The 26,735-nt window shown below is 41.8% G+C and overlaps 1 protein-coding gene across 1 annotated transcript in view; it reads left to right on the top strand.

Moving 5' to 3' along the window:
- LOC122560369 (carboxylesterase notum2-like) overlaps nt 1-26,735 on the top strand; it is a 71,771-nt gene that overhangs the window by 14,019 nt on the left and 31,017 nt on the right. The window contains exons 5-8 of the mRNA XM_043711005.1: nt 12,145-12,486; nt 12,658-12,710; nt 15,855-15,950; nt 19,041-19,101. Of these exons, the coding sequence (XP_043566940.1) occupies nt 12,145-12,486; nt 12,658-12,710; nt 15,855-15,950; nt 19,041-19,101 (552 nt within the window). The remainder of the gene's footprint in view (nt 1-12,144; nt 12,487-12,657; nt 12,711-15,854; nt 15,951-19,040; nt 19,102-26,735) is intronic.

The following is a 26,735-nucleotide window of genomic DNA, read 5'->3' as shown; positions in this document are numbered from 1 at the left end:
GGCTGACAGTGGCAAGTAACATTCATGCCACACAGATGCCAGGCAATGACCATCATAATAAGAGACAATCTAACCACTGTCCTTTGGTGTTCAATGTTGTCACCAGCACTGAATCTCCCATTATCCCCAACATCTTTGGGGTTACCATTGACAAGAATCACAACAGGACTCACCACATAAACACAGTGGCTACAAGAGCAGGTCAGAGGCTGGGAATACTGCAGTGAGTAACTCCTCTCCTGACTCCCCAAAGCCTGTTCACCATCTACAAGACAGAAGTCCAGAGTGTGATGGAATACTCCCTACTTGCCTGGATGGGGGCAGCTCCAACAACACTCAAGAAGCTTGACACCATCCAGGGCAAAGCAGCCGCTTGACTGGTACCACATCCACAAACATCCACTCCCTCTACTACCGACGCTCAGTAGCAGCAGTGTATACTATCTACAAGATGCACTGCAGAAATTCACCAAAGACGCTCAGACAGCACCTTCCAAACTCACAACCACTTCCATCTAGAAGGGCAAGGGCAGTAGATACCTGGGAACACCACCCCCTGCAGGTTCCCCTCCAAGCTACTCATCATGCTGACTTGGAAATATATTGCTGTTCCTTCAGTGTCACTGGGTCAAAATCCCAAATTCTCTCCCTGCAGTGGTTCAGGAAGACAACTAGGGATAGGCAATAAATGCTGACACAGTCAGTGACACCTACATCCTCTGAATGAGTAAAAAAGAACTCATTTGTTGAGATGCTCCATTTTTAGTTTATTTAAATTTGCAAATATCCAGTAATGAATAATATTAAACAAAAATGAAGGTGTTACTATTAAAAATAATCATTTAGTTTGCTATTCAGCAGATTAAGTTCTTTCAAAGTTGTTTAAGTTGATTGTTAAGTAGACTTAGACTTCAACTCATGCACAAAGTCTGAGCAACGTAACTGTCAGAATGCAGCCTCACATAGTCCAAATATGCTTGTTCTTGTAAGTGTTACCTGGCCTGACACAGATCGATGAGCTGGTGTCTGAGTGTTCGAGTGAAAATGTGACTGATCCCATTGAGTCCCTCTGGAATCGGTGCCCAGTTAAATCCTTTGATATGTCCCAACAATTTCAGAAGGGTCTCGGATGCATTAACGTAATTGTTTTCTGGCCTGGTGCTTTTGTGTTCCTGAATTGGAAAGCAATTTAAGGCCAGGCTGAGTTCTTTCCTCAGTTAGAATTTAACTTGAGACTATCCAAACTAGTGTAATATAGAATTTGTCCACAGGCAGAAAAGACATTTCTTAAACTATTCCTTCAAACACATGTCCCATATATCAGACAATTTTAAAATTAAATTACTTTAATTAGTCCTTTACTTAATAACAACTGGAATGAAATCATGGCAATATGTTCCTGCTACAGTTTGAAATCTAAGTTCTATTATTACCCTGATCTCCCATCAGAAGGCAGTATATTATTTTAATGTGGGCTATATCTGGGCTATATCTGGTCCTGAAGGTGCGGTTATTAACTCCATTACATAAGACACATCCATTAGGAACTGGAGGAGACCCTAGGCCCTAAAGCCTGCTTTAGAATCATAGCTGGCCTGATTACTCAATATTCTTACGGACACCCGTTTGGTTATCTCTGCCTTAAAAATATTCAGTCCCTTTTGAGGATAAGTTCCAAACAACTAACGACCCTCTGAGAGAAAAGGTTTTTCCTTTTTCCTGTCCTCAGTGGATGACATCTTCCTTTCAAACAGTGTCCCCCAGTTCTAGGTTCTCCTACATTTGCCACAATTTAAATTAATTTTATATAAATTGGACATTGTTCGTGATTTCCCTTTTGTTCATTTCAGGTTCAAGGGCAGAAGAGTTTTCCGGTGAGGTGTTACCTTTAAACTTTTATCTAAATGCCCTTCCCTTTGTCTAACTCTATTGGACCACACTTGGACTGAGGCTATTAGAGACCTTCATTGCAAGTTCCCCGACAATATTTTTCTGAAGCCCTTGGCAGATGTGAATGATGACCCTTGATCCAGTTTCTCCTCAGTTCCTTTGCTAAATGTGCAAGGGACCTCTGAGCTACCTTGGGTTTAAGTTGAGACGGGAGGTGGTAGAAGGACAGATGATAGCAATGTTTACGAGGCATTTAGACAGACACACGGACAGGGAGCAAATAGAGAGGTACGGACACGTGCAAGACCAGGTTTTCAGGGAGAGGTGGGCACCACAGGGCATGGAGTGTTTGATTTCCACCTCTATTTTGATTTAATCGCTGTCCTCCCCTTCACTGTTTGATTGTGCAGCATTGTCTTTTGGTGAGAAGGGCACTGCTTGTCACTGGCCACTCGGGTGTTTCCTTTCTTCCTGGTGGTGGGGAATGAGTAAAGATCTGTACACCTGTTGTCTTTCACCTGCTGGGGGTGCTGGGGAAAATAAACACTACGGCAGTTAGGCAGTAGTGTGGGGGTCATTATAATAGAATTTAAAGAATATGGACCATGTGCAGGAAGATGGGGTTAGTTTAGAATGGCATCTCAGTCAGCACAGGCATGGTGGGCCGAAGGGCCTTTACTGTTCTATGTGCTGCGTACTATGATGAGAGAATTCACAAGAAGTCACATTATGGCACTCATTATAGTGCCTGAGCTGCTTGTGCACTGAACTGTTTGAAATATCATTCTATCAAAATCAGGAAAGAGGTATGTGTTCCTGAATCATTCAGAAAAATGCAACTTAATGTATTTACAGAGTTTCTGATCATGTCAGAAATATGTCCCTTTTTTGATAGTATTCTGTGGTAAATAATTAATCTTTTTATGAGTTTTTCCAGCAATTTTCTGTTTTATTTTTGTTTGGTTCAGATTTCCAGCATCTGCAGTTCTTTTAAATTTACGTTTTTAAACCACTAGTAATGTCATTTGTTAAAGAATACTGGAATCAAAGTACTTACGTTTACATCTTCAAGTTTGTGGCAACATTGATGAAATCATCGAAGCATAATTCTTCATAATTTTTTTAATCATTCACAGGATGAGGGTGTCGCTGGCTAGGCAGCATTTATTGCCCACCTCCCTAATTACCCAGAGGGCAGTTAAGAGTCACATTGCTGAGGGTATGGAGCCACATGTAGGGTAAGAATGGTAAGTTTCCTTCCTTAGAGGACATTAATGACCCAGGTGGGTTTTCCTGACAATCAGCAATGGATTCATGGTCATCATATTTCCATAATTATATTGAAGTCAAATTCCACCATCTGCCATGGCAGGATTCAAGCCCAAATCCCTCGAACATTACCTGGGTTTCTGGATTAATAAGCAAATGATATTTCCATTTGGCCATCACTTAATATATCATTTCAAATACGAAGGGATGTTGGCTGGAAACTAAAAGAAAATAAATTACTTCTGTCATAATTCTTGCCAAGGAAGGAAAGTTACAATAATTATTATTTGAAGTTATCCCCCGAAGAAGTTAATATTTCTAAACATTTGTACAGATTTCTTGATAATATGGCACTTCCTAAAAATAATGTGCTCTTGTCCTAAATGTGTATATCAAAATATTAAGATCAGCAAAGACTTTCTGATTAAATGTCCTCAAGAAATATCAGAAACACAGAGGGCTGATAAACCTCCAGTGCGGATCACAGCCCAACTGGACAGCTGCCTTTGATGTTGCTGTTTCTTTGTGTAGTGAGAGCGAGCCTGTCTAAACCCACTGCAGGATCAAGGTGTTCCCTCCTATGGTTAGATGGCAAATTACAGAAACTCTTCAAACCCAATCCAGCTGCAAAAGCCTCAATGATTATTGTAATATCTTATTGCTCAGCCAGAATTTTCTTTCAAACTAAATGTTCAGTAATGTTCATTGCTGGTTCCCCACATGATTACAAAGTAAACCATTTATAACTCCCTATGTAATATCAATTCCTAAGTCAGTCATATTTTTCTTTGATCAGCGTTGTAAGTAATGTTTGTGTATTTAAACTATCATCTCATGGTTATTATTCAGTGATGCTACTGAAGGGTTAAGAATCTCTGTTTTGGCTGCAATTCATATCCAAGTGAATTATCAAAGTGCTCAAGTGCCTGGTCATTTTTTATTTCAGTAAATGCAAAACCCTTCTTTGAACTCATGGAATTGAACAAAATTTTAGAAAGTAATTTCTTTTCAAAAATGGCATTAAAATAGTCCCTGATCATGTTGCAGTGAGAAATGACCACTTCTGGAGTCAGTGTGAATCGAGGAAGCAAAGATGGTTTTATTCACAGGATGTGGGTGTTGATGGCTGGGCCAGTGTTTATTACCCAGAGGACAGTTTAGAGTCAACCACATTGCTGTGGCTCTGCAGTTACATGTTGGCCAGACCAGGTAAAGTTGGCAGATTTCCTTCCCTGAAGGACATCAGCAAACCAGATGGGGTTTTCCTGACAACAGTCACCATTAGACTCTTAATTTCAATTTTTAATGAGTTTTTGTGAAGATTTGTAGCTCAGGTTGAGGTTTTGAATGTAGGTTTGCTCGCTGAGCTGGAAGGTTCATTTCCAGACGTTTCATCACCCTGCTAGGTAACATCTTCAGTGGGCCTCAGGCGACTGAAATTGAATTGAAATGCCACAATCCAATATGGCAATTCACCAGAACAGTACATGGATAAATGGATTAATAATCAAGTGACAATACCACTATACCATCTCGCCCCACCCCTCACCTCCCCCTCCCCAGCCCTGAGCATACACTAAGAAGATCATATCAGATTACAAAAGAACTTTTCAGTGAGACTGATTTTACAGCGCACATTGATAATGCTCAACGTAGTGCAAACCCCTGTTTATCTCAGCCTTTAACCTTGGGTTTGTTAGTTTCTATGGTAACATAACCTGGCTTTCAGTTCCTTTATTCCCTTAGCCTGTGTGCTACAGGATAATATACTTACACTATTGGCTGTTATTGCTACAAAATGGAAGAAATTAAGTATAACTACAGCACTGACTTCACCACGATCATGCACTTTAATGTTATTAACCTCTTCCCCCACAGCCTCTACTTCAGTCCCTCCTTCTGAGCCCCTGATCAATTGGGATAGTCTGAGATCCTGTCCCTGATAATTGTTCCATGGATGCTGCAGGAATCTGATGGATTTCTGGATAGGCTGGGACTTTTTCCCAGAAGCGTAGGAGACTGAGGGGTGATCCTACAGGGATCTGTAAAATCATGAGGAGTGTCAATTAGGTAGCAACGCCCCATTGTAGGGGAGTCTAAAACTAGAGGCCTCTTGGAGTTTCGAGGGCATTTTGCACCATTAGCAAGACCATTCCTCTGATGGCATCATAAATGATTAATGACTTGTTCCTGCCGGAGGGGGAGATACGGAGTGAACTGTGTAAAAGGTGAGGTTGCTGCCTGCAGGATTAAGGGTACTCACGGTGAAAGGGACAGGGATCTGAAAGCAAAGAGTTTGAACGTTATTACACTCCAATCTTTCCTACAGGAACCTTGTGGTGCCTGCCTGGGGAAGGTTTGTACTCGTTTCAAGGATACTTCAGGAGTACTAACCCTGGCCGCGGTAGCAGATGCTTCAGGGTATTACAGGAGCAGGTGATGTCGCTCTGAAATTCAGAGCAACATTTGCACATTGTCACCCTTCAAGCCTGATCCTTCATATGGCACTAATGCCGATCCTTCTCCAGGCCCCATTGTTCAGATCAATGTTCCTCTGAATTTGTTCCATTGATCTATTCTCGCAATGCAGACATCTGAACTCAGTCATGTTCACTATCACTTGGTTTAAGCAGCTAAAACTTCTGCTATAGCTGTGTAATGGTCCATTCCTGGCTTTCACCCTGTGAATTAATAAGAATCTAGTCTTTTCACGTCCTCATCTGTAGACCAAGCCCAAATCCTACATCCTTAATATCTGACCTATTGTCGTTGGTAAGGTCCTGATCCAAAATGTCACATGGTCTTCTGCTGGTGAGGTTGGTCAGTTGGGGGTCAAGCCTTTGTGTGACATCACCTTTAATTCCAAATTTCAACGGCTCCCATCCTCAGAGACAGTGAGAGGAACTTGCTGGGTTTATGATATTTAAAGCATCATCTATCACTAAAGATAATTCACAATATTTATGCAACATTCCTTCACAATATGGTGTCTCCAATCCCAACTCCCAGACCACTGGGACGGATTGTTCTCTGCCATGATCTTTGTTCCTGAGATGGCGTGCCCCCCACTACCTCCCCCACTCTTCCACAAAGACTGACCAAACACACAAATATAATCTAAAATGACACAAAGAACTACAGGATACTGGAAATCCGAACACAACAGAAAGTGCTGGAGAAACTCAGCAGGTCTGGCAGCATCTGTGGAGAGAAAACAGAGTTAATGTTTCAAGACCAGTGCCTCTTCTTCAGAACTGGATTGGATTGGAAATGTTAACTCTGCTTTCTGTCTCCACAGCTGCTGGCAGACCTGCTGAGTTTCTCCAGCACTTTCTGTTCTTGTTAAAGGATGTCCACTGTTTGAGCTGCTGTGCTACATTTCCTTTAGCCCATGTTTCCAGTCGTTAATATGTTTCATGTTGGCCTGGTCCACAGGGGTCTGAGTTACAAATGGTGCCTGAGGTGACTGGGAGCCATCGTTGTGCAGGGGATGGTTCCAGGAGAAAGTGAGGTCTGCAGATGCTGGAGATCAAAGTTGAAACTTTATTGCTGGAACAGCACAGCAGGTCAGGCAGCATCCAGGGAACAGGAGATTCGACGTTTCGGGCACAAGCCCTTCTTCAGGAATGAAGAAGGGCTTGTGCCCGAAACGTCGAATCTCCTGTTCCCTGGATGCTGCCTGACCTGCTGTGCTGTTCCAGCAATAAAGTTTCAACAAGGGGATGGTTCCACCAGGGTTAGGGAAAGGAGATGTGATGCTAGGTCAGGGCAGTGCCACCTGAATTAGGTTGTCTCCATTGATCTTTCTCCATGGAATCACCTGAATAATGTAATGCCCACTCTGCTGGGGATCCCACTGGAACTCAGATTCCTTCCACATTCCCCACCGCCACCTTTGGGTAGTGATAAGGACTGAGTTAGGGGCAGAGAGTGCCTTTATCAATGCTGATGCTGGGGGCTTCCTGTGCTGCTGTTATACTCAGGAGAGTGACCCTTGACCACTCCTACCCTCCATAAGATCGTGAAATCATAACTGATAGGAGCAGGAGTAGGCCATTCAGCCCCTCAAGACTACCCCAACATTCTCTAAGATCACTGATCTACCCAGATCTCCAGTACTGTTTTGTGCCAGCCCCTCATTGCTTTGAACTCTTTCTATTTCTGAAACCTTTTTACCGCCTCTTCAACTACTTCCAGTCAGCGAACTTCCACAACTCTCTGGGACAGAGAAGTCCTCACATTAACTATCAACTATGTCCCTTAGGTCCAGAATCCCCAGCAGTAAAAACATTTACCTAGTCAGGCTCCATCAAAATCTTGTATATTTTAATAAGATCATCCTTCATTTCTAAACTCTCATGAATAACGGTCTAAGTGGAATCCAATGATTTTGTTCCATCTCTCCACCATCCCTGGACCTACCTCCTTTAAATCTTTTGAATACAGGTCGTCGATTCCTGGTGATCTGTCTGTATTTAATGTCATTAGCTTGTCAAATATTTTGTCCCCCATGATAGAGACTGTTACAAAAACCTTCCTCCCAATAGCCACTTGTTTATCTGATCTCTTCAGGAAGTTTATAGTGCCCTCCACCATAAAGACCAATGCAAAATAATGGTTTAAATTATCTGTCATTTCCCTGTTCCCTGTTATCAAATCCCCAGTTCTGCACTTGCTTTAGCTGCTCTCCTTTTGTACACGTACAGAAGCTCTTGCTGTTTTTATGTTTCTTGTCAACTTACTGTGACAATCTGTTTTCTCCCTGTTTGTTGGCATTTTAGTCATCTGGTGTTGGGTCTTAAACAAATCCCAATCACCTGGGCCACCATTTCAGGCTGCCATTGTTCTGAGAATTTATTTGAAATAAAACCATTCCATGAACTGGCTGGTTACTAATCTGTTGTCAGAAGCAGACTCTGTGTTCGAAGGTAGTGCCTGTGACCGATGTTTCAGCTCCCTTGCCCTGCTGTAACCAGACACAAACAGAGCTCCCTGATTATTACCCCCTCAGCCTGGCCCTGCCATATCAGGTGAGCTGGGCCAGTCAGACAGCCATGCTGTACAGAAAGGGCTCTTCAGCTTTTCCATCTTGAACACAACCAGAGACTCTGTCCTTCCCTCGCTCATTTCCTGATCCACTTTGCCCTGTCACTCCCTGACTTCTGACCCCAACTCATTTAATTATTCACACAATGTTATCATGTCTATTTTAACTGTATCTCTCTTACCCAAAGCACTGGGCCAAGTGCAGGTAAGTGATGCTGGAATTGTATAAACCATTGGTTAGTTCAAGTATTGTGTGCAGTTCTGGATTCCACATTATTGAGGGGGGGATGTGATAGCATTGGAGAGGGGGTAGAGGGACATTTCCCAAGATGTTGTCTGGGCTGGAGAGTTTCAATGATGGAGAGAGATTGGACAAACTGGTATTATTTGGTTATTTTCCTTAGAGCAGAGGGACAGGATTGAGGTGTAGAACATGAGGGGCATGGACAGGGTGGAGGGATCAATGACCATGGGGCATAGATTTAAAGAAAGAGACAGGAAGTTTCGAGGGAATGGAAAAGAAACCCTTTCATAAACAATTTCTCATTCCCACTCTGGGGTCCCTACTCTCTGACCCTACAGGGTTACATTACTGTTACAGACTTTGTTTATTTTCTAAACCCTTCACAAAAAGTAACCAACACCCATATGCTATTATTTTAAAAGACAAACTCTAAAAAAATGGTAAAATGTATAAAATAGACACCTTTCATCACAAATTAAAATTGGCATTGGATACCAGAAGAATCATGGGAGTGGTTCAGTGATTCCCAAAGGCAGGTCTATGGGAGTGAACCCTATCGGAGGGACACTGTCAGTGAGACACACCATCGTTGTACAGTATTTGGTGAAGATGATGAAGGTTGTGGAGTTAGACAGTTTTATGGAAGGGAAAATGGAGCGATTGCCTGTAGACTGTTGTATACGATTGATTTCCAATTGCTGCTCAGTGTAAAATTTCATCTATTTTTAAAAATCCCCATTTTTACATCTTCATTCCCTTCAACAGAATAAGTATTTGGTGGTTTGTGTCTTGGGTGCCTGATTGACAATATCTGATTTATAATGATCTGTAATGACTGATCTAGTCAAGCTTGATCCACAATGCCTGACCTATAATGTCAAATCTATAATGCCTGATTTATAATGCCTGACCTATAGTGATAGATGTATAATGTTGGATCCATAGTGCCTGGTATGTTTTCCAGGCAGGAATTTGGAGAGCCAACCATTTGCATTATAAATTGACCATTCTAAATTGCCCATAGTGTTAGGTGCATTAGTCAGGGGTAAATGTAGGGAAATGGGTCTGGGTGGGTTACTTTTTGGAGGGTCAGTGTGAACTTGTTGGGCCAAATGGCTTGTTTCCACACTGTAGGGAATCTAATCAAATCTAATCTCATCAAAATCAAAATTTCTTTAACATAGATAAAGCAAAAGTGAATATTAATTCCTTGGAATAACTATCGCAGATATAAAGTAGCACTTGGACACGAATGTGGCTTCATGCTGTAAAGCAAGTGTGTTAGAGGTGAGATGAGATTAGGAAAGTCATTAAATCGCTGCAAATGTTGTATCTCCTTCAACACAATATGATGTTAAGTGAGGAAAACTCAATGTTGCGTCATCTCCTGGAAGGTATTCGATCAGCACAGATAATCCAATTTTTGCAAAATGTTAATTAGAAATTAATCCCATTTGATGTATTAAAGCTGTTGGGAACATTTTTCAGTGACATTATTTAATTGTTCATCTGGGATCAAGTCCTAAAGACAAATAAAACAGCAAATGGTATCTACAACTCCCTCTGATTCACAAGCCCAGCTTTCAGATGTTATTCACTATACATCAGAATGAACAAGGCGTCACTGTATGAACTAACTATAGTCCGATAATGGTTATGAACAGCTTTCCATATTCAGGTTTATTCAACAATCCCCTGCATTAAAAGCAGCATTCTCATTGGGAGGGAATGTTAATTGGCTACATTGACAAAATGTGAAAGGTCATATGATTGGTGATGAGGTTGCTTAAACCAACCAATAATTGCATCAACTTAAAAACATTCAAATATGTCCAACCTCATCTGCTGGAATCCTGCAAAAAAAACTCAACTGCAAACATTGGTGTCAGAGGCAGAATAACCTCTGCTCCAGGGAATGTCTACCCTTGCTAAATGGAATTTCAAATTTCTGCTGAATTTTCTGGATGAACTATTCATGCCTTCCCAGGAACCTGTGAAACATCTTAACCCCAGCTGCACTTCTTCATCAGAAATAAACAGCTTCAGAGGAACAAAATACAAAGGGACATTTATCAAAGATGTAACTCACTGATTTTTCAATATTCAATTCTGACATTCAGATACATACTTGAAATACATCCAGATTGACAGAAGATCTCAGTCACTTTAAAGGAATGCAAATTTCAAGGCCATTAGTGGCTGATTAGCACTCAGTGAGAAATTGTGCCACATTTTGGTGTCAAAAAGCAATCTGTCAATATTGAATGATTGTTTGGTAGATTGGAGAGTTGGATATGTAGTAGCTTCCTATAAACACCTAAAAAACTCAGCTCTCCTGCATTGACAGGCCCTGTTAAACCTTGATAGGGAGACTAGGGAGACAATGATGAATCTTAGCATTTGCTCAGCTAGGTCTGGTTGATGAATGTGAATGTCCAGCATTTCATTGATGAGTGTTTGGTTAGAGCACTGCACTCGTGATCCTCTTTAATGATCAATACGTCACCCTCCTGCTATCTGAGCAATATGCAGGGCAGGTTCAAATAGCCAGGGTTCTCCTTCAAAGTGTTCAAGTCAAACTTGGGTAATGACCATTTACTTCAGACTCCCAGGAAAGGTAACCCTGCAACTAAATCCAAAGGTAAAGCTGTGAATCCTGCTGCTCTGCACCGTGAAGCTTAGCTCTGCCAAATGATAATGTGCTTATAAAAATATTGATTATATGAATAACTTCCATTTTTCATAGAATGTCCAGTCAAGCATTTTTGCAGTAATCTGCCTAATGTATTGAATTAGTAATTGCATTTATCTTGTGAGAATGCTGTAATTATTTCTGAAAACTTCAGGATATTTCAAACTACATAACTGAGCAGAAATAGGGACTAACTTTGTAAACTTTTCCTGCTCACTATAGTTTGTAAATGAGTTGCTTTGCTTTCAGAGGAGCTGTGGAAAATGCATTGCTTTAAACTTATGCCATTTATGCATTGTGACAGGCAGCTTGTATCTTTTTACTTTCCTACTTTTAACTGCTGCTGTGCACTCTAAACGTTAAACGTGTTTGTATACAAGCAGAAATCCAGCCAGCTAAAAGCATCGGCAAAGCAGATCTGTGGAGCAGAATGTAGACATATTAATACAGAAACAACCCTGCTGTGGTCTTTCCTATTTATTTTTGAGGATTCTACTCAGTGAATTCCAGATAAAAATGTACCTTGATCAAAACAATCTCCTAATTAAACATCTGGCAGAGTAAAATAATGGAGGTTATAACTGCCAGTTCTGAATTTGTCGGTACAAAGGCATGATTTACGCTTTTCACTGTGGTGCATGTGTGTATTAGCTTCTGGTCCAATCCATGTCATCTACACCTTCTTGGCCCCAAGCTCAAAACAGAATTTAGAAAGGAGAAATTTGATCCATGTGGCAACAATATAAAATCAAATTCACATCCGAGATTTGAGTAGATCCGATGCATTTTTCCCTGAGGTAGATTGGCTTCAGGACTAGACCTCACCTATTCACTGTCTTTCTGAGAGTGTGGTACTGTTGAGACTAAACAGTTTCTGAATCTAAACAAACATCACCACTGCAACAAATTCCTTCAGTGCATCTCTAAAGGTATGTATGATTTGAAACCTTCCTTGTTAAATTGACAAAGTCCATTGTTTAACAAGTGTCTGTGTGTTTTGCAGATTGCATTGTGCCATGCACCCTTTCAGCACGGTCTGTTTCATCACTTTGTTGGGAGCTGTGGTGCCCCAGAGCAGGTCCAATTCAAAAGCAATATCTCGGAATTCCAACTCAAATAGGAGGACTCCAAATCTGAGTAGAGCATCAACACAACCTGTCACTAATGAAGACCCTCAGCATGTTAACCTCACTGCTTCAGAAGGCAGCAATAACAATCTGGTGTCTCATGTCAGGACTCTTGCTCAGAGTCTGTCCCAATGCTCAAAATCAGCTTCTCCTGATGAGCTGAAACTCACTTTCCTAAGGAACACAGCGGTGACATGCAATGATGGAACTCCAGCTGGGTATAACATTCATTTTAGACGCATAAAATATAGAAAAATTCACATAGCTAATGTTTGATTAAAATAAAGATTAAAATATTCACTCTGGCATTCATGAAATAGAATCAAATTAACACAACATTGCCTTGTCTTGGATTTTATATTGACTTTTATTGCCTTGTTAATTTGCAGATTTTACATAAGGGAGTCAAAAGGGAGCAAGCGATGGTTAATATTTTTGGAAGGTATGCAAAATATGGTAAATTAATAGATGTAGACCTTTTATATGAAAATTATTCTATCAATATGGATCATCATGAATGTTGTAAATTATTGATGGAATTATTACAAATGGGCTCACTAACTAGAAACCTGTTGTGTCCACAGATGATGCAATGTGAATTGATGAGATTTTTAGACAGTTTATTATTATGTTGTTGTAAACACTTGAACACATTGGAAATTCCAGTCTTTGATTACCATCATGCATTACCATTGTTCCCATGCCCACTCCTTTTAATTAACCCATTTAACACCAGTCGGTGATCCTGCCCATGAGAACATAAAAGAAGGCAATTTTAACCTGACTAGTCAGTTAGGAAACGGGTGAAATGTTGGTTTTGCTTCCTGCCTGATTTCACTGTACATTGAAGCCAATGCTTAATATTGCTGTAAATCTCATCTGATCCCATGGGATTTTCAACTGTAGAGTTACCTCAAGGTTATGTGCTTGTGAAGTCAGAATTTCTTGGAGCTTTCTGTGTGACTGGCATGGACGAGTCTGTGGGAGAGTCAAGAGAGTGGAGCTCTGATTCAGTGTAGATTGCAACTTTAATCTGTCTGATGCCAGGGCAGGGTGGCACAATGGCTCAGTGGTTAGCACTGCTGCCTCTTAGCACCAGGGACCTGGGTTTGATTCCAGCCTCGGGTAAGGATGCGTGTGGAGCTTGCACATTCTCCTTGTGTCTTTGGAAGGTTGGTTGAACAGCCTGCTTCCGCACTGTCGGGATTCTATGACAGACTTGCACTGTACCAGTATTTGACAGTGGTTATTTTGAAATGTGAAAAAGAAAAGATTTGTTTCCTGCCCGCAGATATTTCACATAACGTAGAATTACAAGTTCTGGGGAGGGTTCCCTGGATGGTATCTGGCGTCAGGTTGCAGATATAGCACATGGCATGATCTCTGTGTTGTGTTGGGTCTTTATGTTCCACTCCTAAGGCTTGAGCAGGTAATTTATGCAGGAACCCTCAGAGCTCCACCATCACAGGATATGGGTGTCAATGGCTAGATCAGTATTTGTTTTCCGTTCCTAATTGCCTGGGAGGAGGGTTCTGGTGAGCTGAACTGCTGCTCTTCATGTGGTGAAGGGTCACCCATAGTGCTGCTGGTGAAGGAGTTCCAGGATTTTGATCTGAACAAATGGTTGTATATGCTCTGGGTCATTGTGTGAAATGTTCAGCTACTCCCTTAGGTGAAAGTAAAATGGTAATTTAAAAGGTTCTTCCCAGTGTCTTGATGAACATTTGCCTCACGAGCAATTCCACCAAAAACAGATGACCTGACCATATTCATGTTACTCCTCGGTCGCTGCATTTTCTTCATTGAAATAACAACAGCATTCTCACCTGAGTGTTGAGGGTTGCCCTCAATTCATGTGCAACCAGATAAAAACAGCAGAAAGAACATCTGAAAAAAATCAACTTGGTCAAGATAGGAGAATTAATCGTAGGATCATAGAATCCCTATAGTATGGAACAGGCCATTCTGCCCATCCCACCCAGTCCCAACTCCCCCTGTAACCCTGCATTTCCCATGGCTATTCCCATTTCCCATTACTGTGATCTAAAGTTAGTTAAACTATTTGCATCAGTTTTGCAGCCAAATATGTAATTGTAAGTTGAAAATAAAGTATTTTATTGAGAGAAGTTGTTGATGGAAAAAGAATGGTTGTCTAGTTATAACAAGATTTGTCTGTAACTTTAATTTGATACGCTGAGTTGTGTACGATTGTAGTAAAGTGAAGGGTCAAAAACAAGGGCTCATTTTAAAATTAAATATTAAGTAAAACATTTCCATTTGAACAAAAAGAGAATATTATTAGTTATATAAAGAGTTGTATTATTAAAAAGATATGCTATATAAAGAGTTATACAGATAATTATATTACTAAAGAGTTATATAATTAGAGTTATAATTAAAGTTATATTATATAAAATGTTATATTATTAAAGAGTTATATTGTATAAAGAGTTATATTATTAATGTTATATAATATAGGAAGTTAAAGTATTAAAGACCTTCGCCCGGAGGCCCCATTGAAAATGTTACCTCTCAGGGTGACAAAACGTCTGGAAATGAACCTTCCAGCTCAGCGAGCAAACCTACACCCATTAAAGTGCTATTTTATTTGAGTTATGTTATACAAAGAGTTATATTATTAAAGAATTATATTATTAAAGAGTTATATAAAGTTATATCATTAAAGAGTTATATTATTAGTTATATAAAGAGTTATTAGAGTTATGTTATATAAAGAGTTATATTAAATGGAGAAGTATATTATTAAATAGTCACATAATTAAAGGAACATATTATATAAATAGTTTCATTATTAAAGCATTGTATTATTAGTTATATTATATAAGGAGTTATATTATTAGAGTTATATAATTAACGAGTTATATAAAGAGTTTTATTATTAAAGAGTTATGTTATATAAAGAGTTATATTATTAATCAATTGCATTATTAGAATTATATTGTATAAAGAGTTATAGGTTCCCTGCAGTATGGAAACAGGCCCTTTGGCCCAGCAAGTCCACAACGAATCTCCGAAGAGTATTCCACCCAGACCCATTCCCCTCCCCTATTATCCTATATTTACCCCTGACTAATACACCTAACCGACACATCCCTGAACATTTTGGGATATTTTAGCATGGCCAATTCACCTAACCTGCACATCTTTGGAGTATGGGAGGAAACCCAGAGGAACCCCACGCAGACACTGGGAGAAAGTGCAAACTCCACACAGACAGTCACTCACGGCTGGAATTGAACCCAGGTCCCTAGTGCTGTGAGGCAGCAGTGCTAACCACTGAGCACTGTACCACCCCTACATGTTTTGTAAAGAGTGACATTATATAAAGAGTTATATTATTAAAGACTTATCTGGCCATAGAAAATTTGATTATTGGCAAGAATATTGAAATATTCTTAAAAATCATACTTTTGTCAAATCAAAATTTGGCTGAGTTTAATTAATTTTGTGAAGCTCTGTTTCTGTAATGAATAAACTGTGTTACATTGGATAAATATTCTTGGTTACGTGAGGGAGGGGTTCAGCATCATTAATTCACTTCTTTTTCTTTTGGAAATGAACATAGGTGGCTGGTGTTGTTACAATAAAGAAAGTTGTGATGCAAGATACAGCACCACTCCTCAGCTCATGAGCTCTGCTGAGTGGCCACTCACACAGAGAGGTAACCATATTATCCAATTTCTGAATTTACTGCGGCTGAGAAACTAACAGTTCCTGCTGTCCACTTGATTTGCCCGAATCTGATGAATACACGAGAGCTTTGGTACAGAAAGTTACAGTCGATGGGAGGTCACTAGGATCTATGTCACAACAATATCCTGTTGCTCACTCAGTCAGATTGAGGTGCTGTTATTGATGGATAAAGCAGTCCATTCAGAGTTAGATCACAAAGACAAATCAATTGAGATGAAGGAAGAGAAACAAAAATAGACAGAAAGAAAAAGTTTCTCAAATGTTCGTCCTTTCAAAACAATCTCCAACAACTTTGGAGAAACCGGGGAGGTGATGGCCTATTGATACAGTCAGTTCTGCTATAACGTGTGTTTCCTCAACACAACCAGGGTTTAATGTGACTGAAGAATTTAGAATGTTATTTGTAGAACATGAACTTTCCTTACCTGCATTGGCTATAACACTATTCTGGTCCCATTTCACAAATTTATTATAACATGGGATTGCATAGGAATGGAACTATCACGTTATATCAGAACAGTCCGTATTATCATCAAACTACTGACCCAGAAACTCAGCTAATGCTCTGGGGACCCGGGTCAAATCCTGCCATAGCAGACGGTCAAATCTCAATTCAATCAAAAAATCCAGAATTAAGAATCGAATAGTGACCATGAAACCCTTGCTGATTGTTAGAAAAATCCATTGGGTTCACTAACACCCTTCAGCCAGGAAACCCATCATACTTGCCTGGTCTGGCCAACATGTGACTCCAGACCCACAGCAATGTGGTTGACTCTCAACTGCCCTCTATGGCCTAGCAAGCCACTCAGTTGTACCAATCACTACAAAGTCTCAAAGAAATGGAACTGGATGGATCACCTGGGATTGACCTGGGCACCGGAAAAGACAACAGCAGAAACAACCCTGTCGACCCTCCTGACTAACATCTGGGGGCTAGTGCCATCACTGGGAGAGCTGTCTCACAGACTAGTCAAGCAACAGCCTGACACAGTCATACTGATGGAATCATCCCTTACAGACAATGTCCCAGACACCACCATCACCATCCCTGGATATTGGGAGCAAGAGAATCGACATTTCAGGCATAAGTCCTTCATTCCTGATGAAGGGCTTATCCCGAAATGTCGACTCTCCCGCTCCTTGGATGCTGCCTGACCTGCTGCACTTTTCCAGCTCCACACTCTGACTATTATTTCCAGCATCTACAGTCCTCACTTTCTCCATCCCTGAATATGTTCTGTCCCACGGGCAGGACAGACAAGGAGAGGTGGCAGCACAGTGTGATACTGTCAGGAGGGAGCTGCCTGGGAGTCCTCAACATTGACTCTGGACCCCATGAAGTCTCATGGCTCCAGGTTAAACATGGGGGGCAAGGAAACCTCCTGCTGATACTGATCTCCCTCAGCAGATGAATCAGTACTCCTCTCTGTTGAATAATATTTACAGGAAGTATTGAGGATGGCAAGGACACAAAATGTACTCTGGGTGGGGGATTTCAATGTCCACCACCAAGAATGGCTCAGCAGCAGAATGACTGATCGAGCTGGTCGGGTCCTAAAGGACATAGCTGCTAGACTGGGTCTGCGGCAGGTGGTGAGGGAATCAACAAGAGGGAAAAACATACCAGACCTCATCCTTACCAATCTGCCAGCTGCAGATGCATCAGTACATGACAGTATAAGTAAGAGTGACCATCGAACAGTCCTTGTGGAGACAAAGTCCCACCTTCACAATGTGAATACCCTTCATCGTGTTGTGTGTCATGACCCCCGTGCTAAATGGGACAGACTTTGAACAGATTGAGCAACTCAAGACTGGGTGATCCCTGAGGCACTGTGGGCCATCAACAGCAACAGAACTGTACTCCAGCATAATCTGTAACCTCATGGGCCGGCATATCCCCCAGTCAACCATTACCATCAAGCCAGGGGGTCAGCTCTGGTTCAATGGAGAGTGCAGGAGGGCATGTCAGGAGCAGCACCAGGTTTAACTAAAAGTGAGGTGCCAACCTGATAAAGTACCAAACAGGACTACTTGCATGCGAAACAGCATGAACAGCAAGTGATAGACAGAGCTAAGTGATCCCACAAACAATGGATCAGATCCAAGTTCTGCAGTGCCACATCCAGTTGTGAATGATGGTGGATGTTTAAACAACTCACTGGAGGGGGAGGCTCCACAAATATCCCCCTCCTCATTGATGGAGGAGCCTAGCACAGGACAAAGCAGCCCACTTGATTGGCACCATATCCAAAAACATCCACTTCCTCCACCACCAATGCTCAGAAGCAGCAGTGTGTACCATCTCCAAGATACACTACAAATTCACCAAAGATCTTTAGATAGCACCTTCCAAACCCATAACCAGTGTCATGGGATCAAAATCCTGGAATTCCATCCCTAAGGACATTGTGGGTCTACCTACTGCACATGGACTGCAGCGGTTCAAGAAGGCAGTTCACTCTCACCCTCAAGGTGCACCTAGGGACAGGCAATAAAAGCTGGGCCCAGCCAGTAACACTCACATCCCACAAATGAATTAAAAAATTTGAAACAGTAAGATTCCAGACTTTGTAAAGTTTGTTTTCAGCTCTTCATCAGCAGTTGAAATGTACAATTCATTTAAAAAAGAATATTTCAGCTGAAATACAGAAGCCCAACCATTTGATACTGAATTCAGTTCCTACCAGACACAGGCAGTAACCTCATATCTTTCCCTGCATTTGAAAGGGAGATTTGACAAGGAGACAGCATTTCTGGGAAGCTCATGGCAATTCAGAAAGCAGCCCCTGGATTTTCACGTTTGTCTGTGAATGCCTGTCTAATTTACTATGAAATTTGCACATAAATAACATTCAGCTCCATCAGCCTCATTGTTACACCGACAATAAATTCTGGGCCATTATTTCCTTTGGTGCTGTGCCTGTCTAAGACAAAGGAAGCCTTTATAAATAGATCGTTTTTGCAGTTAATGGAGAGCTGTTATAATTATGAGGAAATATGAATTCTGATGATTGTGAGGAATGACATTGTCTGTTATTGATTGTTGTGGCAGGTTCTGGGATTCTGTCGGCTCAGCCAGAGGAGAACCCACTCTGGTGGAATGCTAACACTGTGTAAGTTTCTCTTTTAATTTCTCAGCTATGAGAATGTGCTTCGCATTAGGAGAGATAACACAGGGCAGAAATTCAAATGGAACAAGTGAACTGGCATATCTGCTAAATTGTTCCAAATGAAACTATGACTAAAATTGTTTAGCGTTTAAGGTAAACATTTGAGAGAAAATCTTCCCTGCCCTTCCTGCATTGAGTCATTTCGGTTTCCCCTACAGTAGGTGGAACTCTAGCCAGACAGTGAACAAACAATCTACACCTTATTCTGACCAATGTCACTCGAACCAGCTGTTTGGAAAGACATATTGACTCAACCTGTGACCCATTCTCCCAGCAATCAGCATCTAACATTCGAAAAGCATGCAGCAACCACATGTTGGCTGAAATTAACTGAGAACAGCAGGTACCAGCAGCAAGAGGATTCCCTCAGGGGTAAAGGCAAAATAAGAGCACAGGTTTTCCCTGGTTAGACTCACGTACTCCCAGTCACAAGGAAGTCCCTAGCAAAGGATTGCAACCCACCTTAGCAGGAGGAATACATGGAACAGGATGGAGGGACTGGAATCAAGGTCTGTTCATGTGAAAATGAAGGGTGACTTCATGACAGGTTCCTAGCCTCTGTGGAACTATTTCACAGGATACATCATGAACAGAGTGAAAGGAAAGACAAGTAATTTACTAAGAGGACTTATACATTTAATGGTAAGGTCCTGGGGAGTGTTGCTGAATGAAAGACCTTAGAATGCAGGTTCCTTGAAAGTGGAGTCGCAGTTAGATCGGACAGTGAAGAAGGCATTTGGTATGCTTTCCTTTATTGGTCAGAATATTGAGTACAGGAGTTGGGATGTCATATTGCGGCTGTACAGGACATTGGTTAGGCCACTTTTGGAATATTGTGTGCATTTCTGGTCTCCTTCCTATCGGAAGGATGTTGTGAAACTTGAAAGGGTTCAGAAAAGATTTATAAGGATGTTGCCAGAATTGGAAGTTGAGCTATGGGGAAAGGCTGAATAGACTGGAGCTGTTTTCCCTGGAGCATCGGAGGCCAAATGATGACCTTATGAAGGTTTATAAAATCATGAGGGGCATGGATAGGATAAATAGACATTTCCCCTCCCCCCACCCTGTCTCAGTCAAATCCATCAAATTCAGCACCGCCTTCCTAACCTGCAATCTTCTTCCCGACCTCTCCGCCCCCACCCCAGTCTGACCTATCACCCTCACCTTGACCTCTTTCCACCTATCACATTTCCGACGCCCCTCCCCCAAGTCCCTCCTCCCTACCTTTTATCTTAGCCTGCTGGACAAACTTTCCTCATTCCTGAAGAAGGGCTTATGCCCGAAACGTCGATTCTCCTGTTCCCTGGATGCTGCCTGACCTGCTGCGCCTTTCCAGCAACACATTTCCAGCTCTGATCTCCAGCATCTGCAGACCTCACTTTCTCCTCAAGGGTAGGGGAGCCCAGAACTAGAGGGCATAGGTTTAGGGTGTGAGGGGAAAGATATAAAAGGGACCTAAGGGGCAACATTTTCACGCAGAGGGTGGTGTGAGTTGCCAGAAGAAGTGGTGGAAGCTGGTACAATTGCAACATTTAAAAGGCATCTGGATGGGTATATGTATTGGAAAAGTTAAGAACAAAGAACAAAGAAAATTACAGCACAGAGACAGGCCTTTCGGCCCTCCAAGCCTGCGCCCATCTAGATCCTCTATCTAAACCTGTCGCCTATTTTCTAAGGATCTGTATCCCTCTGCTCCCTGCCCATTCATGTATCTGTCTAGATACATCTTAAAGCATGCTATCATTCCCGTCCCTACCACCTCCGCTGGCAACACATTCCAGGCTCCCAGCACCTCTGTATGAAGCACTTTTCACGCATATCTCCCTTAAGTTGTTCCCCTGTCACCTTGAACTTGTGACCCCTAGTAATTGAGTCTCCCACTCCGGGAAAAAGCTTCTTGCTATCCATCCTGTCTATATCTCCCATGATTTTGTAGACATCCATCAGGTCCCCCCTCAACCTCCTTCTTTCCAATGAAAATAATCCTAATCTACTCAACCTCTCCTCATAGCTAGTGCCCTCCAGACCAGGCAACATCCTGGTGAACCTCTTCTGCATCCTTTCCAAAGCATCCACATCCTTTTGGTAATGAGGTGACCAGAACTGTATGCAGTATTCCAAATGGGGCTGGACCAAAGTCTTATACAACTGTAACATGACCTGCCAACTCTTGTACTCAATACCCCGTACAATGAAGGAAAGCATGCCGTATGCCTTTTTGACCGCTCTATGGACCTGTTTTGCCACCTTCAGGTAAAATGGACCTGAACATCCAGATCTCTCTGTACATCAATTTTCCCCAGAGCTTTTCCATTTACCATATAGTTCACTCTTGTGTTGGATCTTCCAAAATACATCGCCTCGCATTTGTCTGGAATAAACTCCATCTGCCGTTTCTCTGCCCATCTCTCCAATCTATCTATATTCTGCTGTATTCTCTGACAGTGCCCTTCACTATCTGCTACTCCACCCATCTTAGTGTCATCTGCAAACTAGCTAATCAGACTCCATCTGCCGTTTCTCTGCCCATCTCTCCAATCTATCTATATTCTGCTGTATTCTCTGACAGTGCCATTCACTATCTGCTACTCCATCCATCTTAGTGTCATCTGCAAACTAGCTAATCAGACCACCTACACCTTCCTCCAGATCATTTATGTAGATCACAAACAGCAGTGGTCCCAGCACGGACTCCTGTGTCACAGGTCTCCATTTAGAGAAACTCCCTTCCACTACCACTCTCTGTCTCCTGTTGCCCAGCCAGTTCTCTATCTATCTTGCTAGAACACCCTGCACACCATGTGAATTCACTTTCTCCATCAGCCTACTATGGGGAACTTTACCCAACACCTTACTAAAATCCATGCATATGATATCTACATCCCTTCCCCCATCAATCAACTTTGTCACTTCCTTAAAAAATTCTGTTAGAGTAAAACTTTTTCAATAAATATATATACATATATGTAAAAAGAATAAAAAATTTTCAATATATTAAAAAAAACTTCCATTAAGTTGGTAAGGCTTGATCTTCCCTGCACAAAACCATGGTGCCTATCACTGATAAGCCTATTTTCTTCCAAATGTTAGCAGATCCTATCCCTCAGTATCTTTTCCAGCAGCTTCCCTACCACTGATGTCAAGCTCACCGGTCTATAATTACCTGGATTATCCCTGCTACCCTCCTTAAACAAGGGGACAACATTAACAATTCTCCACTCCTCGGGACCTCACCCGTGTTCAAGGATCCTGCAAAGATATCTGTTTAGGCCCAGCTATTTCCTCTCTTGCTTCCCTCAAAACCTGGGATTGATCCCATCCGGACCTGGGGACTTGTCCACCTTAATGCCTTTTAGAATACCCAACACTTCCTCCCTCCTTATGCCGACTTGATCTAGAGTAATCAATGTCTATCCCTAACCTCAACATCGATCATGTCCCTCACCTCATGTGAATACTGATACAAAGTACTCATTAAGAATCTCACCTATTTTCTCTGACTGCATGCATAACTTTCTTCCTTTGCTCTTGAGTGGGCCAAACCTTCCGTTAATTACCCTCTTGCTACTTATATACAAATAAAAGGCTTTGGGATTTGCCTTAACCCTGTTTGCTAAAGATATTTCATGACCCCTTTTAGCCCTCTTAATTCCTCGTTTCAGACTGGTCTGACTTCCCCGAAATTCTTCCAAAGCGTTGTCTGTTTTCAGTTGTCTGGACCTTATGTATGCTTCTTTTTTCCTCTTAGCTAGTCTCATAATTTCACCTGTCATCCATGGTTCCCTAATCTTGTCATTTCTATCCCTTATTTTCACAGACACGTCTGTCCCATACCGTAATCAACCTCTCTTTAAAAACCTCCCACATATCAAATGTGGATTTCCCTTCAAACAGCTGCTTCCAATCCACATTCCCCAGCTCCTGCTGAATTTTGCTATAGTTGGCCTTCCCACAGTTTAGCACTCTTCCTTTAGGACCACTCTTGTCTTTGTCCATGAGTGTTCTAAAACTTATGGAATTGTGATCACTATTCCCAAAGTAATCCCCTACTGAAACTTTAACAACCTGGCCAGGCTCACTCCCCAACACAAGTCCAGTGTGGCCCCTTCCCGAGTTGGACTATTTACATACTGCTCAAAAAAACCCTCCTGGATGCTCCTTACAAATTCTGCTCCATCTAAACCTCTGACACTAAGTGAATCTCAGTTAATTGGGAAAATTAAAATCTCCTATCACCACCCTGTTGCTCCAACATCTCTCCATAATCTGTTTACATATTTGTACCTCTGTCTCATGCTCCCTGTTGGGAGGCCTGTAGTACAGCCCCAACATTGTTACTGCACCCTTCCTATTTCTGAGCTCTGCCCATATTGCCTCACCGCTCGAGTCCTCCATAGTGCCCACCTTCAGCACAGCTGGGATATCCTCTCTGACCAGTATTGAACTCCTCCACCCCTTTTACCTCCCACTCTCTCCTGCCTGAAGCATTGATATCCTGGGATATTCAGTTGCCAATCATGAGGAATGTGGGCCAAATGCTGGCAAATCGGACTGCACTAATGTCGGATATCTGGTTGGCATAGACGAGTTGGACCGAAGGGTCTGTATCTATGCTGTACAACTCTATGACTTTTAATAAACTTAACACATCCCACAGTGGATGCTACAATATAACAGGGAACATATTTTCATGCTTCTGAGTAAAATTAATAGTTTTTGTTCTTAAATTGAGTAGGGTATCACTTATCTTCATAATGATAATGGACTGATTTTTTAGAATTAAACTTTGAACTTCAAACGGAGCTTTTACATCAACAAAATAATAATTTCAGCAATATAATAATTTAATGCTGAATGATTGAAGAACACATGGAAGTCATTACAGATCAGAATACAAATATGACCCCGTAACTGGGGATTGGGCCACGGTGAGATCAAAATGACTGAAGTTGCCTGTTGGTTGGTTTTCATACCACATCATTTTCTTTTGAATTTCAGGTGAATTACTGGGTCAGATACAGATGTTTAAAATAATCACTTTTTGTGTGCACTCCGTTGAATAATTTTGTTTATTTTTCAATAAGCAAACCCCTTTTATTCCCTCAGCGACTCGAAGTTTCACAGTGAATTGACATTTTTCAATATCACTTTGAAAGTTTAAAGTAATTGGCATCCAAATTTTGAAATAACAAGCATCCATTGAATTTGTCGTCTTTGTGAAAACCCTGCATTGTGATGAGCAGCAGTCAGCTGTATGTTTGAATGAGATTGCAATCTCTTTGATGTTTTTACACTGAATAAACTCAGGGGGCAGACCTCAGTCAGACAGAAATCCTGGCAATATTTCCTTTCTCTATAAAAGGTTCAGTATTGAAAAAGGTCAGTGAAAATATGTGGAGAACATCTCTTGGGTTATTGAACTCAAAATTCTCAAATGAAATAGAAAAGTTATGATAAAGCCAATTGATATTTCCCTTGTAGCTAAGGAGTTGAAATAATTCGATCGGAGCATGAAGTGATACAGAATTTGTCTTGTTTGTTTTGAACAACTTCAAATACTATTTGTTCTCAGAGAGGTACAAGTGTTTTCATGTGATGGAACTTCACAGTAAGGTTTTTCTCTAATACTCCCTGGGTAAATCTTTGTGAGTACAGAGGATTGGAACAAAGATGTCTGCATTTAGTTGCCGGAGTCAACTGTTTTGTTCAGATGTAGAAACAACTTTTCAGAATGGTTCTCGGGATGAAACATGCCTGTGGTGAGGACAGTTTACAGCGGTTGGAACTGTCTTCCTTGGAGAGGAGGTGGCTGAGAGGAGATTTGATCGAGGTTTAAATCATGAGCAGGGCCTGGATAAATGTGAAAGGGTGGAGCAGTTCTGGTTTGGAAAAAGGAACAACAACAAGAGGATATAGACTTAAAGTGATCTGCAAACGAAAAGCAAGGGTAAAGTGAGGCAAACCAGCAAGTGTTTCGGCTGTGGGATGCACTGCCTGGAATGTGGTGGAGGCAGGTTGACCTGAGGCATTCCAGAGGAACATTGGATAATTGTTTGAATGGAAATAATGTGCAGGGATGTGGGGAGAAAGCAGCACGGGGTAAGTGTTGCTTGTTTGAAGAGCAGGTGCAGGCATGATGGACTCACTGGTCTTCTTTGGCGCTATAGCAATTCTGTGAGATTGCCCCGAGGTTAAATGCTTGGCAGCTGCCTCTGGGTAGTTCCTGATGTGAGTCAGAAGGAAATGGAGTCGAAGCTGTGATTCTGGGTGTCAGTCTCTCTTGCTTAGTCTGTGTTTCCAGGATTTACCCAACAAAAGTTCAAACACTTGCCCCTGGAGCAGGCTCGGGTTTTGTAATGACGTCTTGACAGTGTGGGGCTGGAAAAGCACAAAAGCACTTCATAAGGTTTCCTGCTTACACCCAAAACGTTCATTCTCTTGCTCCTCGGACGCTGCCTGACCTGCTGTGCTTTTCCAGCCCCACACTCTCGACTCTTATCTCCAGCATCTGCAGGCCTCGCATTCTCCTTTTGTAATGACGTGGTTAAGGGGCAGTTGTGGTTTCACCAGGCTCTGATCTCATTCCCTTGGGTAGTCATCAGTTGGTGGCTATTCCTGTGGTCGGCCTGTCTTGCTGCTCAGTAATTGGAGATAGCACTGACAGCAGGAGGAGGCCATTCAGCCCTTTGTGCCTGCCCCACCATTCAGTGGGATCATCGCTGATAACCATGGGGACAGTGAGGATGTGGGTTTAGAAAGATAAAAAAACATAAGAAAAAGAGTAGACCATTCAGCCCATCAACCCTGTTCCTCCATTTATTACAGTCATGGCTGCTGAAACACTTCAAAGCCTTTCACAGACCTCACCTCTAAAACCCATTATGCCATTGGTCATCTATCCACCTTTAGACTCAAACTCTGCACCTTGACTGCCCCCAGTGGGGGAGAATTCCACAGATTCACCACCCTCTGAGTCAAATAAAATCTCCTCATCTCTGATCTAAATAGCATCCCGTTTATTTTTACGTAGTGTCCCCTGGTTCTAGACTCCTCAGACAAGTGAAACAATTCTACCCAGTGTCAAGGTTGGGCTAACCCTATACCTAACACAAGCCCCAACACAACTCTAATCCAATGCATCTCCGTGGTCTATCCCTTTAAGTATTCTGCATGTTTCAATGAGGTCATCTCTCATTCTTTGAAACTCTGGTGAGTACAGGCCCAGTTTCCCCACGCTCTCGCAACAGCACATTCCCATCATCCTTGGTATGGTGAATCTTTGTAGCACTTCTTCTGTGGTTCCTGAAATAAGGAAACCAAACGTCACACAGTACTCCAGCTCCTATAAAATTGGAGCAAGTCTTCAATATTTCTGTTCTCAAATCCTCTTACAATCCAGTCACCTTCCTAATAACTTGCTGCAGCTGCATGTTAGCCATCATATATAAACCCTCACACACAGACACACACAGACACACACACACACTCACACTCATAGACACACACAAACACACACACACATACACATACATGCACACACACATGCATGATCAAACCCTCTGTTTCTTATGATGAAA

Source organism: Chiloscyllium plagiosum, chromosome 21 (genome assembly GCF_004010195.1).
Source record: "Chiloscyllium plagiosum isolate BGI_BamShark_2017 chromosome 21, ASM401019v2, whole genome shotgun sequence".
NCBI lineage: Eukaryota > Metazoa > Chordata > Chondrichthyes > Orectolobiformes > Hemiscylliidae > Chiloscyllium > Chiloscyllium plagiosum.
Note: the sequence above shows the minus strand (reverse complement) of the source record. Positions and strands in the feature narration are given on the sequence as shown.